Source organism: Camelus bactrianus, chromosome 20 (assembly GCF_048773025.1).
Source record: "Camelus bactrianus isolate YW-2024 breed Bactrian camel chromosome 20, ASM4877302v1, whole genome shotgun sequence".
In the NCBI taxonomy this organism is placed as follows: Eukaryota; Metazoa; Chordata; class Mammalia; order Artiodactyla; family Camelidae; genus Camelus; species Camelus bactrianus.
The window spans coordinates 23,573,924-23,587,284 of record NC_133558.1 but is presented as its reverse complement, the minus strand read 5'-3'; the positions used below and the strand labels follow the sequence as shown (position 1 = coordinate 23,587,284).

Genomic DNA, 13,361 nt, shown 5'->3' with positions numbered 1-13,361 from the left:
AAGCTGTGGCCATGAAGCCAACCTACTCCGTGAGCCGTGCAAGCTGGATATTGACTGGGATGTTCTTTACCTTCGATTCCAATGCGAATGTTTTTCAGGCCCCGTTCCTTTAGCACTGTTTTAGCGACATCCCGATTCTCAATATATTTGAAAAATCTGTAGAGTTTGGAGCTATAAAGAACTGGAAAAAAAATCTCGGGTTAGTTAGAGTGAAGACGTCTGTAAGAGGAAGGATATGAGCTAACAGATTCAGATTAATGAAAGGTAGACTTGAACCCTGATGCCAAAAAATCCAGATGGATCACAGATTAAAGTTAAAAAAGAAGTCAAACGTAAGAAACCATACATGAAAATTTTATAGGTAGGGAAGGCTTTTCTGGGTATAACATAAAACCTAGAAGCCATAAAAGAAAAACTGATAGACTTAACTACATAAAAATACAATATCTCTGCTTATCCAAAACCACCATTAACAAAGCTAAAAAACAAAACAAAACAAAACAAACCAACTGGGAAAAATATTTGCAACTCATATTGAAAGGGGTAATTTCCTCTCTCTCTCTCTCTCTATATATATACATAAATACAGAGATATTATAAATCACAAAGACAAACAATCTAACTTTGTAATGGACAAAAGGCATGGTTACAGTTAACAGAAAAGGAAGTTAAAATGGCTCTTAAAAAGATGTTCGGTCTCATTCATGAAATGAGAAATGCAAATTAAAACTCAAATGAGATGCTATTTTTTACCTATCAGAGTGGCAAAGATAAAAGTTTAATGAAACTTTTGGTGAGGGTATGGGAAACAAACCTGTTATGTATTGTTTTGTGACTATAAACTGGCTTAAAGTTTATGGAAGATATTTTGGCAAATTGTATCAAAATTATAAAAGCACAAAGCTTTTGACAGAAATTCTATTTCTGGGACTATTATTCTATAGAGTTATACATGTGTCAAAAGACTATGTTTAAAGAGATATTCACTGCAGCATCATTTATAATTTGTAGCTTAAACATACATCAACAGGGCTGGTTAAATCAATTATGGCACAGTCATGCAATGGAATACTATACAGCCATAAAAAAGATGGTGGAAGCTTTTTATATAAGGATGGTATAGAATAATCTGTATGATATGGTACCATTTGAGAAAAAAAGCATTATATAATCGCTTATGTATGTGCACTGAGCAAATCTGGAAGGATATAAAAGAAACTGAGGAGGAAAACTGGGTAGATGAGGCAGGGATGAGAATAAGACTTTTCAATATATATCCTTTTGTACTTTCTAATTTTGAATTACTAACAATTCAAAAGGATTTAAAAATGAAACAAATGGAGAGAAGAATGACACCACCACTTAATGTGCTGCCTCAGTGCTGACACAGTATGGGACACCAGGGGTAGCAGTGGGAAGTATAACAATGTTCACTGTATCCCCAGCATGAGGACTTGTACCACCAGACTGAGCTGACGATCCAGGTGACCCAACTGACGGCCTCACAGGCTCAACAATGATATTCACATTGGTTTTGGGACCTAGCTGCTACTCTGGTCAACATGTTTCTGGCTGAAAGAATCTACACCATGCAGGGGGCTCCTACTTTGGGAATATTCTTCCCCCATAGGTGGTGGGTGGTCTTCATCCCAGTCCACAGAATCCTCCTCCGTCAGCACGACGATGTGGCACTCTCGCTCCCCTTTCTTGGCACAGCCGACCATGATGGGCAGGATCAGCTCTTCGAGGTAGTGATCAAACTGCTTGTGAGCACCGTCATTAGACAGTTCATGCAATAAAGCACCTAGGAGACAAAATGCAATTGAACATCCTCTCTGCCCAAATGCAAGTACTGCTGCACTGAAGAGACTATAAGGCAACAGCTGTTTGCACTGTTAAGGTCCAGAGAAGTGGCCCATTTAAAGGAAAAGAACGTTTCCTGCTCCAAGATGATAATTAAGCCAATTCTGTTAAACGCTTCACATTCTGCCACTCTTCAATCTCCTCTTGTTTAATAAACCCTGAGCATTTCTGATCAATTAGTTGTTTTTTTGACATACAGTGTCAGAACATAAACATTACTTCTACAAGAGACAGAAATATCATTTGGGGATGACTCTTTATAGTACCTCTTCTGAAGATGTTCTGGACCCCAATTTCACAAGGTCAGAGTACCACAAAAAAGGAATATTCTGAAGTTTTGCCACACCAAAGGACTTGCTGTAAGTGTGTACTAGACCCAACAGAGAAACCACAAGTCCAGAGAACTTCATAGAATATGCAGAGAAATATACCATGAACTTCAAAGGATAAATTTTAAAATAATTTCAGGAAGCGTAGGTAATGATAACTGTATTCAGGCAATCAATTCTAGCCCCAACTTTAATGTTTAGAGTTTTGAACAAGCTATATTTTCTCAGTCTTCTCTTTTGTTCTGAGATTATCACCTGTCAAAGGTGAATTGTGAAACTTACACAAGTTTACATCTACAAAGCACTTAGCCAACACTAAGTTCATAATGGTAAACTGAGAAGAACCCAGCCAATTTATGTTGTGTGACTTTATTAGTGAGCCTTCCCTTATATTTAGAATCAGCATCCTTATTCATTAGAGTTGAGACACCAAGGTCCCAAGAGGGGAAGCGATTTAGCTTGGTGACTCACTTGGTCGAGCTAGATTTAGAACCCACTATGTGTTCTCTTGTTTACCCCACTTCCTCACGGTGCTCTGAAGCAAGAGAGGGAAAGAGTTAGTAAACCTCTGCAGATGACTTTCAACCCACGCTTGAATTGCTTTATGTTTAGTAATTTAAAATGTCAATTCCAAGCAAACTAACAGTTCAGCTGCTCAAATGTAGCTGGCAGCTGCTCCTGTACTTACTCAGATCTTGACATCGGATAGTGTTGAAGTCAAAGTTAATGCAGAGATAATCGCATGTATCCCTAAGGTCTGGGATAGAGATGCCATCAGGACAATTAATGATACCAGTTTTGTAATAATCCTGTAACAGATTAGGAAGAAGAAATGTAGGCAAAGAACAAAATGAAAACAAAAAATCCCTCTTCAACCCTCTACTCACTCCTGGTTCTGTTAAAGTGGTAGGTTACTAGAACTGTCACCAAGTTGGTGACTCATTGGATGGCAAAGTGGCTCCTGGCCATCCTGACATGTTTAGTCACAACTTGGTACCTGACTGAACTCACACAAGTGAGAAGGACTTAAGAATTACAGGAACAGAAAACAGTGAGAAAGGCAATGATTAGGAATGAGAAACCCTAGAGTCAGAACACAGTCCGATGGAACTCTCGAGGCTTCCGACTCTGTGTGCCCCCAGGGAAGAGGATGTAGCAAGAAGGCCACTACACACCAGCACTGTTCGAAATACAGTGGCACTGATTCCTTCCGCAATCTCATACTCGCCCTTCTCGTTGGGCCTCGTGAAGTTGTATTCTCTTCCTGGTCCAAACATCCTGAAAGATACCCAGGCAACAATGTTACCTTCTCCAGCAGGATTCTGCACAGATAAGCCTTCTCCTTTCTTCACCTCATTCTGGAAGCCTCCATTCCATTCTCTCAGTGTAAGTTAGAAACAGAGCACTTGAACCCAACCCCTCTAAGGTAAGTCTTAGGAAACTCCCTTCAGACAGGAAAAGGCGGCAGAACTGCTTTCAGTGTTTGAGTGCAAGGAGGGACAAAGCAGCAAGCCTCCACAGTTCACCTGCAGCGAGCTTCTGGGACAGCAAATGAAATACAGCCATCTGCAGGGCTGGCCCTGGAAGGTCTCTGGAGTGCGTGAGGGTTGCCTCTCGCGGCCTCTCCAGCACTGAGAAGCCTGCCCACACACCCGGAGCTCGGGAACAGTACCTGCTGCTCCTGAGCTTCCTCGTGCCTTCTCCTCATCCATCAACATGTACCTATCCAGCATGCCGTCCTCAGTATTTCTGAGCTTTGCTTTCAACATCTAATCTGATAGATGAATCTGTACCAGTAGGTGCAGATATGTTAATGCTTTCCCTTTCTTGGTACGTTTTAATGGCAGAAATCTGGGGGAAAAAATGCCCTTCTTCAACCCAGGGAAAACTAACGATGGGAATTTCAGGTCAAGTAGAAAAGGAGGGTAGGTATTAGGCTCATCAGCAGTTTGACATATTTCAGAGAAGCAGGCCTAGTCTGGGCATGAATTCAGAGGTCATGAGGGCACAGGAAGTCTTGCTTTTATATTCGTCTTTTCCCATCCTTCCTCCCTCTCTCAGGTCCCCGCCAGGGAAACTCGCCCCATGACTGCTACCACTCCTGCCGCACTTCCGCATAGGAACTGCAGCATGAGAAGCCAGCCCAATGGGGACTCACTGCCAGCTCCTTCCTTACCCTGTTGGGAAATCCTGCTGCTCAACTGTTCATAGCTGGTATTCCCCTACCTTGAACTAGCTGCTTTTCAAACGTCTGCAAAAGACTCATGCTTTCCAAATCACTATACCATGTGTTAAGAAATCCATCCTAATGACAGTCTTCAAAGAATGCTGACATTTTTCTGGAATGTTCTGGTTAAAGTGTAGCCAAGACAGCTATGAATCAAAATAGTGAACAATGTTATAAATTTAACTCCCATCTATCTTTAGCAGGATCCAGGCTCAGAGTTCTTCACCTAGCAGTGGCATGATCTGCATTAACCTGGCCTCAGTTTCTCAGCTTGTCCCTCTTGTGACGGTCAGCTCACTGGCTAGGTTTCTGAATACTGTTCTGTATGCAGCCACAGGACAGAACAAACCTAGGAAACTCTCAGCATTTATGACCTTGGCTGACTCAGCTGGTAAATCACCTAGATAAAGGAACATACTACCCAGAAAATGCATGCCTTTTAAGCACTGCTTTCAAAGGCAGCCTATTTCAAACAGCCAGCCTACCCTGAGGAACACCTTTTTTGTGGAGGTGACTTGGGGGGAAATGGTGGTAAGACTGAGGACATGAAGTCATTCTGATAAAATATCAGACCAATTTAGAGAATGTTTTAATGTTCTAGTTTAATCTTAATTCAGATATTTAAGAAATATATATGTTTGGCTCTGGTTAAAAATGGTTCATCATGAATTTGTACGTGTATGCTTGAATATACACATATTTGAATAGCTAGATTCCATTTAGCCTAAAAGTCAGCAAGTTAGTGTGGTCCAGTCTGATTTGTAATTCAGTTTAGACTAATTCAAAGTCCCGAAAGAGGTTAGATCTTTAAATAAAATCCACTCCTAAGCACTAGATGAAAATCCTCAAAAGCCCAGTGTCTGTATGTATACACACAAATTATTGTACTCTTATCCCAGTGTGCTCTGCAGGTTAAGGTCTGCGGTTGGCCAGGAAAGATCTCCTAACTCCCAGCCCAGGCTCCCGGACAGCACTCCTCCTCAGCAGACTCTTCCCATTCCCTAAACTCTAATCCTAAAAAGCTGGAGGCAGGAGATGGTAGGTGGAGAAGACTACAGTCTGAATGAAGCAGTACAGAGAATGGAACACGAAGAACACAGAACAGCTGTCAAACAACAAAACAGCCAGATATTAGGATCTAGTTTCAGAAAACCTGAATAGTGATGCAGGCATTAGAAACTTACAGCATTAACATATATTGCCAAGCATAAATGGCAGTAGATGGCAAGCAAAATGCTTTCTGGTAAAATGGCTTTGTTCTTGTGTAATGTGGAACATTTGTCTAATTCTATTTTTTTATTAAAAGGTGAAGAAAAAAAAAAAGGAAAGGACTTAGATCTCACCTTATTCTAGTATCTTTGGCCTGTGGCACTCAGAAAACATTACCTTTGTGAGCTTATACAAATTGTGGATACAAGAAACTACGTACTGACTTACGTTTTAGAGGGAGTGTATAGAGGAGTTGGGAAAGAGATTCGGCAGATTATTTTCCACAGTTCTGACTGCATGCCCCTGTATGGGGGCTCACTTCACTACACTGGGTTTGTAAATGAAACAAGAATCCCCCTCCCTCCAAATCACCAACACATAAGGCTTCTGCCAGCTGGCACTCTGTTTCAAAGTATGAAGGTAGAAAAATAAGCAATGCAATGTTTTTACTCTCACATCTAATACAAGGCAAAGAGCAGGTATTTCTATTCACAGACAACAGAGTGAATTTGGAAGGAAATCATCATCAATTACCTTCCCAACATGGTATCCGGATGAGCAGTGAAAATTTGTGGATTCACAACAAAACGTGTGCCATCTACAAGAAGCGTCACTTTCTCTGGCGCCTGGGAATGAACGTTACTGCCAAAGCCCACAGTGCTGTTTCCAAATCGTTCTGGAGTGATAAAGGGTTCGTGGTTCCGTTTATTCCCACTTTGGAAGCAAGAGCCTTTGATGTCTTCCGGAAGTGGCATGATGTGAGGGAACTGAAGATTCGCTGGCTGAGAGGCATAGTCAAGTGAAAGCTCTAAAAGATCATACAAACAAAGTCAAATAACTTGTCAGCAAAAGGCCTTGGGGGAAAAATAAACCTTGTCCTCTTTAAAAAACGAGAACAAAAGACATTAAACAAACAACCCCCCCCCAACTTTATGTATCTATAGGCAAAAACTCTTGCCTAGAGCTTGTAAAGAAAAAGCACAAACTAGGGATTCGTACCGGATCCTCGAGCTTTTGATTCTGTGCGTGCATAAGAGGAGAATGAAGGCAGTAGTGCCCACACTCTAACACTGTTTATCATTTAAATTTTTTATTTAAACTACACACTTGGTTAAAAATAGCTGAACATTAGAGAAGAACTTCTGTGGAAAACAAGCAATCCTCTGCCATACCCCTTCACCTCCCCTAGTCTTGTTTTTACAGGGGCATCACTTTTTAATTTGTTTTCATTTCTATCTCTAAATAACACTCCTATTTCCTGTGTTTTATTTAAGGAACTTGGTAACTGCCAAACTATTGGTTTCCCACATTCTTTAAAAACATTTCTAAATTTTATTTTCCATAAAAGATAGTGATTGTGATAGTTTCTAACTACCTAATGCATCACTTTTCCTAGAAATTCACTAAAAAATGCATTTTCACTATGCATAGAATCCTAACATTACCAACACCATTTTTTGAACAGGCAGGTCTTGCTCTCAACAGAAAAGTTCTGGTGAAACGGCTTTGGATTAATTCACGGAATCTCAGTTTTTTTTCCTAGTACCACTAAGGAGCAATTTTCTTTAACAAATTTGATTTTTTCTAAACCTGATTCATCACCTGTAAAATGAGAGTAATGCTCACTGTCTACCTCAGAGGACTGGTTTGACTATCAGCTAAAATAATGTAAGTGAGAGCACCTAAAGGTGTGTAATAGCACACCACATGAAACGGGCTTCAGACTCAACACACGCAATCTGGATGGATGTACACAGAAGACAATCAGGGGAAAGTACTCACAAAAGGATTACCAGAGGATTCTTTTAAATAGGGAGTTCTAACAGATTTTACTTTAATGTAAAATAATGTTTTTTTAATAATATGTTTTTTAAATAAAAAATTTTAAACATACCAAAGCACAGAGTTAATACAATATGCACGCATCACCAAGATTTGGCTGGCTTAGTTAACATTCTCCTACATTTTCTTCAACTTTTCTTTGAAAGAAAATGTTACACATACAACTGAATGTCTCACTTCTACCCCTCATGTATCTTAAATCTGTATCCAATAATTCATGAACAAGATTACTGCCCATGACCTCTAGGAAATTATGTGGTTATCTAAGTTCCTGAAATAAAACTAAATTGCTAGCTACAGCACACTCAGTTTTTCCCCATTTGCTTCTAGATAAAAGGAAAGCAAAATCTAGACCAAAGACCTATTTAGGGTTCACATCCTACAGCTTCGGATAAAATTTTCCACATGGCCCTGTGTTTGCACACATAGCATGCATAAGAGCTAAGTTTCCACACAATCCCCGGGCAAGCTTGGAGCAAGAAACACTTCAATTACCAAGACAGGCTTTCAATACTCCAAGTATGGTTCTTAAAAATGAAAGCAGGAACCTAAGTTATTAATTCAGTTCTTTAGAACACTTGATTTGATTTTCTCCCCAGCAATGAAGCAACTGAACTGGGCTGATTCCTGATGGATGCCTCAGGTTTCACCCTGCTTAAATGAGTGAGAGGAAAAGAGACCCACTACATAAATTCTCTGTAACGGGGCACTATGGAGTGGCAGTCATGCTCCACTATCGTCAGTTAATGTATATAAAATAACAGCGAAGCCTGGCCAGAAAAATACAGGTTCAAATCCCAGTCCCCAACTTCCTAGCAGTGTGAAGCTGAGCAAGTTACACAAGCTTTCAAAGCCCCAGTTTCCTCATCAGTAAAAGGATTAATCTCAGTAGGGATCAGCAAACGTTCTGTGAAGGGCTAAAAGGAACATATTTTGGGCTTTGTGGGTCATAGTCTCTGCTACTATAGCAGTCTCTGCTACTACAGCAGCCACAGACAGCACGTAAACAGAAGGGCATGCTGGCCGTGCTTCAGACTTTTATTTACAACACCAGGCAGCGGTTCAGATACGACCATAGTTTGCCACCCTTGATCTAAAAAATGTATGTAAAGTTTCCAGCACAGTGAGTGTTCATACGTGGTACCTGCTGTTATCATTGTTGCTACTGTTTTTAGTAAAAGTTTAAAAGAACCTAACAATTTATCAAGAGCCTTCACATCCATGAACTCAATAATCTTCTAGCCTTGCAAGTTAAGAATAATATTAATATCCTTGTTTTATAGAGTAAGAAAGCAGGGCTCAGAAGCGTTAAGGATCTCATCCATGGTTACAGCTGATAAGAAGCAGGGCTAGGATGTGAATCTGTCTTCTGACTCCAAACCCAAGACTATTTTTCTTACATCATTATCGCCAAGTTAGATGTCTAGACTAAGTAACTGGAGATTTTCGGGGTTAGTCAGCTTTATATAACTGTGATATGTATGCTGAGCCAATTAACTGGTTATTTTTATTGAGATTAAGAGCATTTATGCCTTCTGAGTAGACTAGGCACTCAGGTGTCAGAAAACCTCCAAATAAAGTCAAGATCTAATCATCATACCATCATTTCTGGGACCCAGAGGGTAAGTAAGATTTTGAAGACCAGAGGAAGCCAGGCTATTTGCTTCTTTTTCTTGGGCCGCAGCTGAGGCTTCATCCGTTAGGCAGCTGGCCTCCTGCCACAATAACCTGTCACTCTCACTGCCACGGTGAAGATTCATCCTTGGCCTGTGTATCCTGAACTGTCTGCTAGATCAGAAAGTAAACCTGGAAGACAGAAATATGCATAATTTAGAATTCTTCCTGAACTAGAGAACTGAGAGACAGCTCTCATTCTGAGAAGAGATGACATCTTAAACATTTCTGTGATTTTATATTGAGGAACCCGGCTGATTTAAATGGTCTTTACCAAACCACTAAGAATGTTGATAAACTTGTTACTAGGGAATAATTTTAAGCTTTCTTCATAAATAGATATCAAATCCACTGATGGATATGGCCACATTCATGCTCGATTCTGCATACTAAATGGTGGTATAATAACCTGGTGTTCATACCAGAGACACAAAGGAGGCAGAGTCAATAAAGAAGATCGGCCCTTATGTTTTAAGAAATTGAGACACATACCTTCCTGCAACAATTAAGCAGTAGGAGATGAAAACAACAACTATAATGCTAGTACGAGAGGTGAAATTAGAAGTTACCTGCACACACACACAGAAAAAAGCTAAATTTGACTTACAGTGCTCCAGTTCTCCTCTGTAAGTTCTCTCTTTCACTTTCTGTACCTTATGCTCAACCCTCAATTCCCACCTCAAAATTACACTAAGATGTCACTGGCTAACTCTGCCCCAGAAGTGCACAACCATGGTGAACACCACCTCCTGAGTGACTACCACGTGCGAGGCATTTGCACCTTTCTTTTAGGTAATCGTGCCCTGTGGCCCTCCCACCCATGGGGCTGCCCACCTGCTGGACACAGGCCTGAGGTTTACCTCGCTTAGCACTTCCACAGCTTATACTATACTGAGTTCCACTTGGTGTTCTGGTACAAGAATCGTATCACTATCAATTTTTATGCGTAACGACTGCATGATAACACCATTTTAGTAAGAAGTTATGTCATTTAAGATCAGGAACATGTTTTAATACTCTGAATTTCCTGACATGCACGAATGGAGAGGTGCCAATAAACACTTGTAATGTGCGTTCTGAATCACTTCATAACTGTATTTATACATTTTTGAGCATAAATTTTATTGATCAGTTACTCCTTGTTTTAACTTGCATGAAATATAAAAATGACCCCTTTGAAAAAAATAAGCCAATACATATGCCTGAAAACAAACAATTTTAAAGAAGCGATACTTTCACAGTTGATGAAATCTTTAATTTTCAGACAATGGCTCTTACAATGTAAGGCAAGTTGAGGAAATAAAGTGAAATCTTATTTTCTGTGGGAAAATCTGCTATGTGGCTATAGCTTTTTCAGATTTCCCTTTCTTAAAGAAAAACATTTACGTACAAAAAATGCTGCCTCTTAAAATTAATGCTCAACAACTAATACAGTCAAATAGAACCACCACTGCCTTCAAGTTTGATTCAGATGTTAAATCAAGCCTGAAGAATAAGGTAAAGAAGATCCATGAAACCCAGAAAAGCGTTATCGACACTGGAAAGACCAAAAGGGGGTCTGCTTCTTTAAGCCTCACTGATTTTGAACTGTTTCACTCTGTCTACCTATGCTGCTTCTCAGCTCTTTAGTAGCTGCTCAAGAACCAAGTTCAAACTTCTTTGTTTCTCTCCAAAAGATCTCTTGAACCAAAACAAAATTAGCTTAAATAAGCTGATTTGCTAAGGAATCTGCACAGACTATTTATTGTATGTTACTTCATTTATTTCTTACAATGTGTGAAAAAGTTTCATTATAATAGAATATAATGAAAACATTTTCTTCCTAGTCTATAATACCATGGTTGAAATTCAGTTTTACTTGTATATAATTAATTAATAAATATAAAGATAGACTTGGAACTTAGCAGGGTAGATATCTCCAATGAGGAAAAGAAAGTAACTTGCTAAGCACTGAGTGAGCATTTTATCTGTATTTAGTTGGTATTACAAATAATACATGAATATTTCCCTTCTAAAAAATTCAAATCTTATAGAGAAGGCAAAAAAGGACACTGTTCATCATCCTCAAGTACCTCTCCAAGTAACTGGATCATGACTTGCTTGGTATGAATCCTTCTGGACTTCATAAAAATGCTGTATTAGTATAAAAGTGTAGTTTTAAAAAATATACAAACTATATATCATTCTCATTCTGTAACATGTTTTTCTAAACGTCCTTAAAATCCATCCATGTTGGAAGACATATCTATGTAGTTCATTCCTTCTTAACTGCTGTATAGTATTTTATGATTCACCCTCCTATCTATTTTTAAGTTGTTTCTGACTTAACTATTACAAACAATGCTTCAATGAATAAGATCAGAGTGTACTACGAAATTCCACGAGAGGACCCAAATTGCAGTTTTCCCAAATGAATTTGGCTTAAGAACTCCTTTCAAGTAACCATCTCAGGATTAATGCTTAATGGCACACACTTTAAGAAATCACCTAATCCAACATTTCCCAAAGTCCCCTATAAACTAATTCCTCTGTAATTCTAGAATGATAGATCAAAACTCTTGACCTATGAAATCTAAGACATAAACTGACACCAAATTCTTCAACACACACCAGAGCAACCAGTCTACACATAGGGGCCTGCTCCTCTTCCAGGATGGATGTTTCATGCAACTTTGAATGTATATTTTCATTGCCTACCATGGCTCCATTCTGTAACCATCCCCCAAATGAATCCTGGTCCTCAGAACAGATCTAAGAAAAAAAAAAAGAAATAAGCAAAGCACTTCAACAATATAGTTCTCTATTGCTACAAAACTATTTGTGGCCAACACCATTCTAAAAGTCACAGCAGCATACAGCTTCAAGAACAAAAGGACCATGACACCCCTGGTACACCTAATAGTAACTGAAGAGACTGCTTCAGAAAAGAACTAGGAGTTAGAAATATATTAATAGTGGAACTCAGACTATATAGCTGTGAAGCAAAGAACTGAACATCCAGCAAGCCCACTCAAGCATCACTTCCACATAGTATGTGAAAGCATCTTTAAACTCTCTAAGAGCTACACAAGTATGTTTTATTATTTATTTCATGGGCCTCCCGTAAAGGCCCCTATTTTAAGTCTTGATTTTACTGACCTGAAACAGCAAAACCATTTAGCATTGCAATCTATTCACCTTGGAAAACCTGCATATAATCTTTGATAGTGGAATTTTCTCCACATATTCTTTGCATCTTAAAAAGGATACACTGATTTCTCTCTAGAACATAATGAAGTATTAATTCAAAATGACCTCTTTTTACTTACAATTTCCTCTAATCAATTATTTATGAAGAAAATAAGATAATGGAAATGTGATCTGTGTAATTAATTCAGTATCTTGCCAAAGAACTATTTAGATTTTGAAAATCTAGTTGGAATGGGGTTGGGGGCAATCAAACTTAACATGGATATATCTCAAAAGCATAATGCTTTCAGACTGTTAATGATACAAGGGTATGATTTTTTTAAAAGGCAGTATCCTTTTATACTTCAGAGCCAGGTCTCCTCTGTGTAAAAGCTGAGTGGTGAAAATGAGGTAGGATGCCACAGAATTTGGTAAATGAGCCAATCTACTCTCCGTCTATACTCCAAACTTAAATTACATCTTTGTCAAACTTTCATTCCAGACTGACAAATCCTAGTCCTTTCCTTCTGTTCTTCTGTGAAAACCACTACATTCAACTAGTTTAACTGCCTGTCATTGACTGTGGTCTAGTTCCACTATGCTTTTTCTTAATGCACAGTAACAAGAACTCTGCTAATGTGTTCTGTTAAAGGTGAACAGGTTTTCCAGTTTTGCTTTACCTATGCTCTCTAGTGATACCCAGGATCTCTGGGAATAGGTTTAAAAGGGGTGAAGATGAGGGGAGAGACAACTGAGGTGACAGATACAGTCTAAAATTTCTACAAGATCACCTTCTAGGATATTATTAACTGATAGTGTCACAGAGGCTGACATCTTCAAACTATACTGTGGACATATATTTTTTAAAATAAATTCCAGTAAAGTGTTTCCACAGTGGTTCTATTCATGGCCTTCGCAAACATGCCCCTAATGTTCCCATCTCAGAAGAAATTGTTTTTTGACAGTTTAAGACTTTCTGGTTTTCCTTTTTCCAGTTTATTTCTAAAAATATTGAGTGAGACTATTCCAGGATGAAGACCATATAAAAT

General features: G+C 39.0%; 2 protein-coding genes across 6 annotated transcripts in view; one reads left to right on the top strand and one right to left on the bottom strand.

Moving 5' to 3' along the window:
- STK38 (serine/threonine kinase 38) overlaps positions 1-13,361 on the top strand; it is a 96,221-nt gene that overhangs the window by 45,457 nt on the left and 37,403 nt on the right. The gene's annotated exons all lie outside the window — the stretch shown is intronic.
- Positions 1-13,361, bottom strand: part of KCTD20 (potassium channel tetramerization domain containing 20) — a 30,763-nt gene that overhangs the window by 4,943 nt on the left and 12,459 nt on the right. For 2 of the 4 annotated variants that reach the window (XR_012501109.1, XM_074348577.1), the window contains exons 2-7: positions 9,071-9,276; positions 6,163-6,436; positions 3,368-3,470; positions 2,881-3,001; positions 1,607-1,804; positions 71-181 (exon numbers count right to left, since the gene is read on the bottom strand). Coding sequence is in view for 3 of the 4 variants with exons in the window: in XM_074348577.1 (XP_074204678.1) it covers positions 71-181; positions 1,607-1,804; positions 2,881-3,001; positions 3,368-3,470; positions 6,163-6,436; positions 9,071-9,230 (967 nt within the window). In the remaining variant the exon portion in view is untranslated. Of the gene's footprint in view, positions 1-70; positions 182-1,606; positions 1,805-2,880; positions 3,002-3,367; positions 3,471-6,162; positions 6,437-9,070; positions 9,277-11,754; positions 11,896-13,361 lie in introns of those variants that run through there. The other 2 variants (XM_074348578.1, XM_010949008.3) reach the window with 2 other exon arrangements.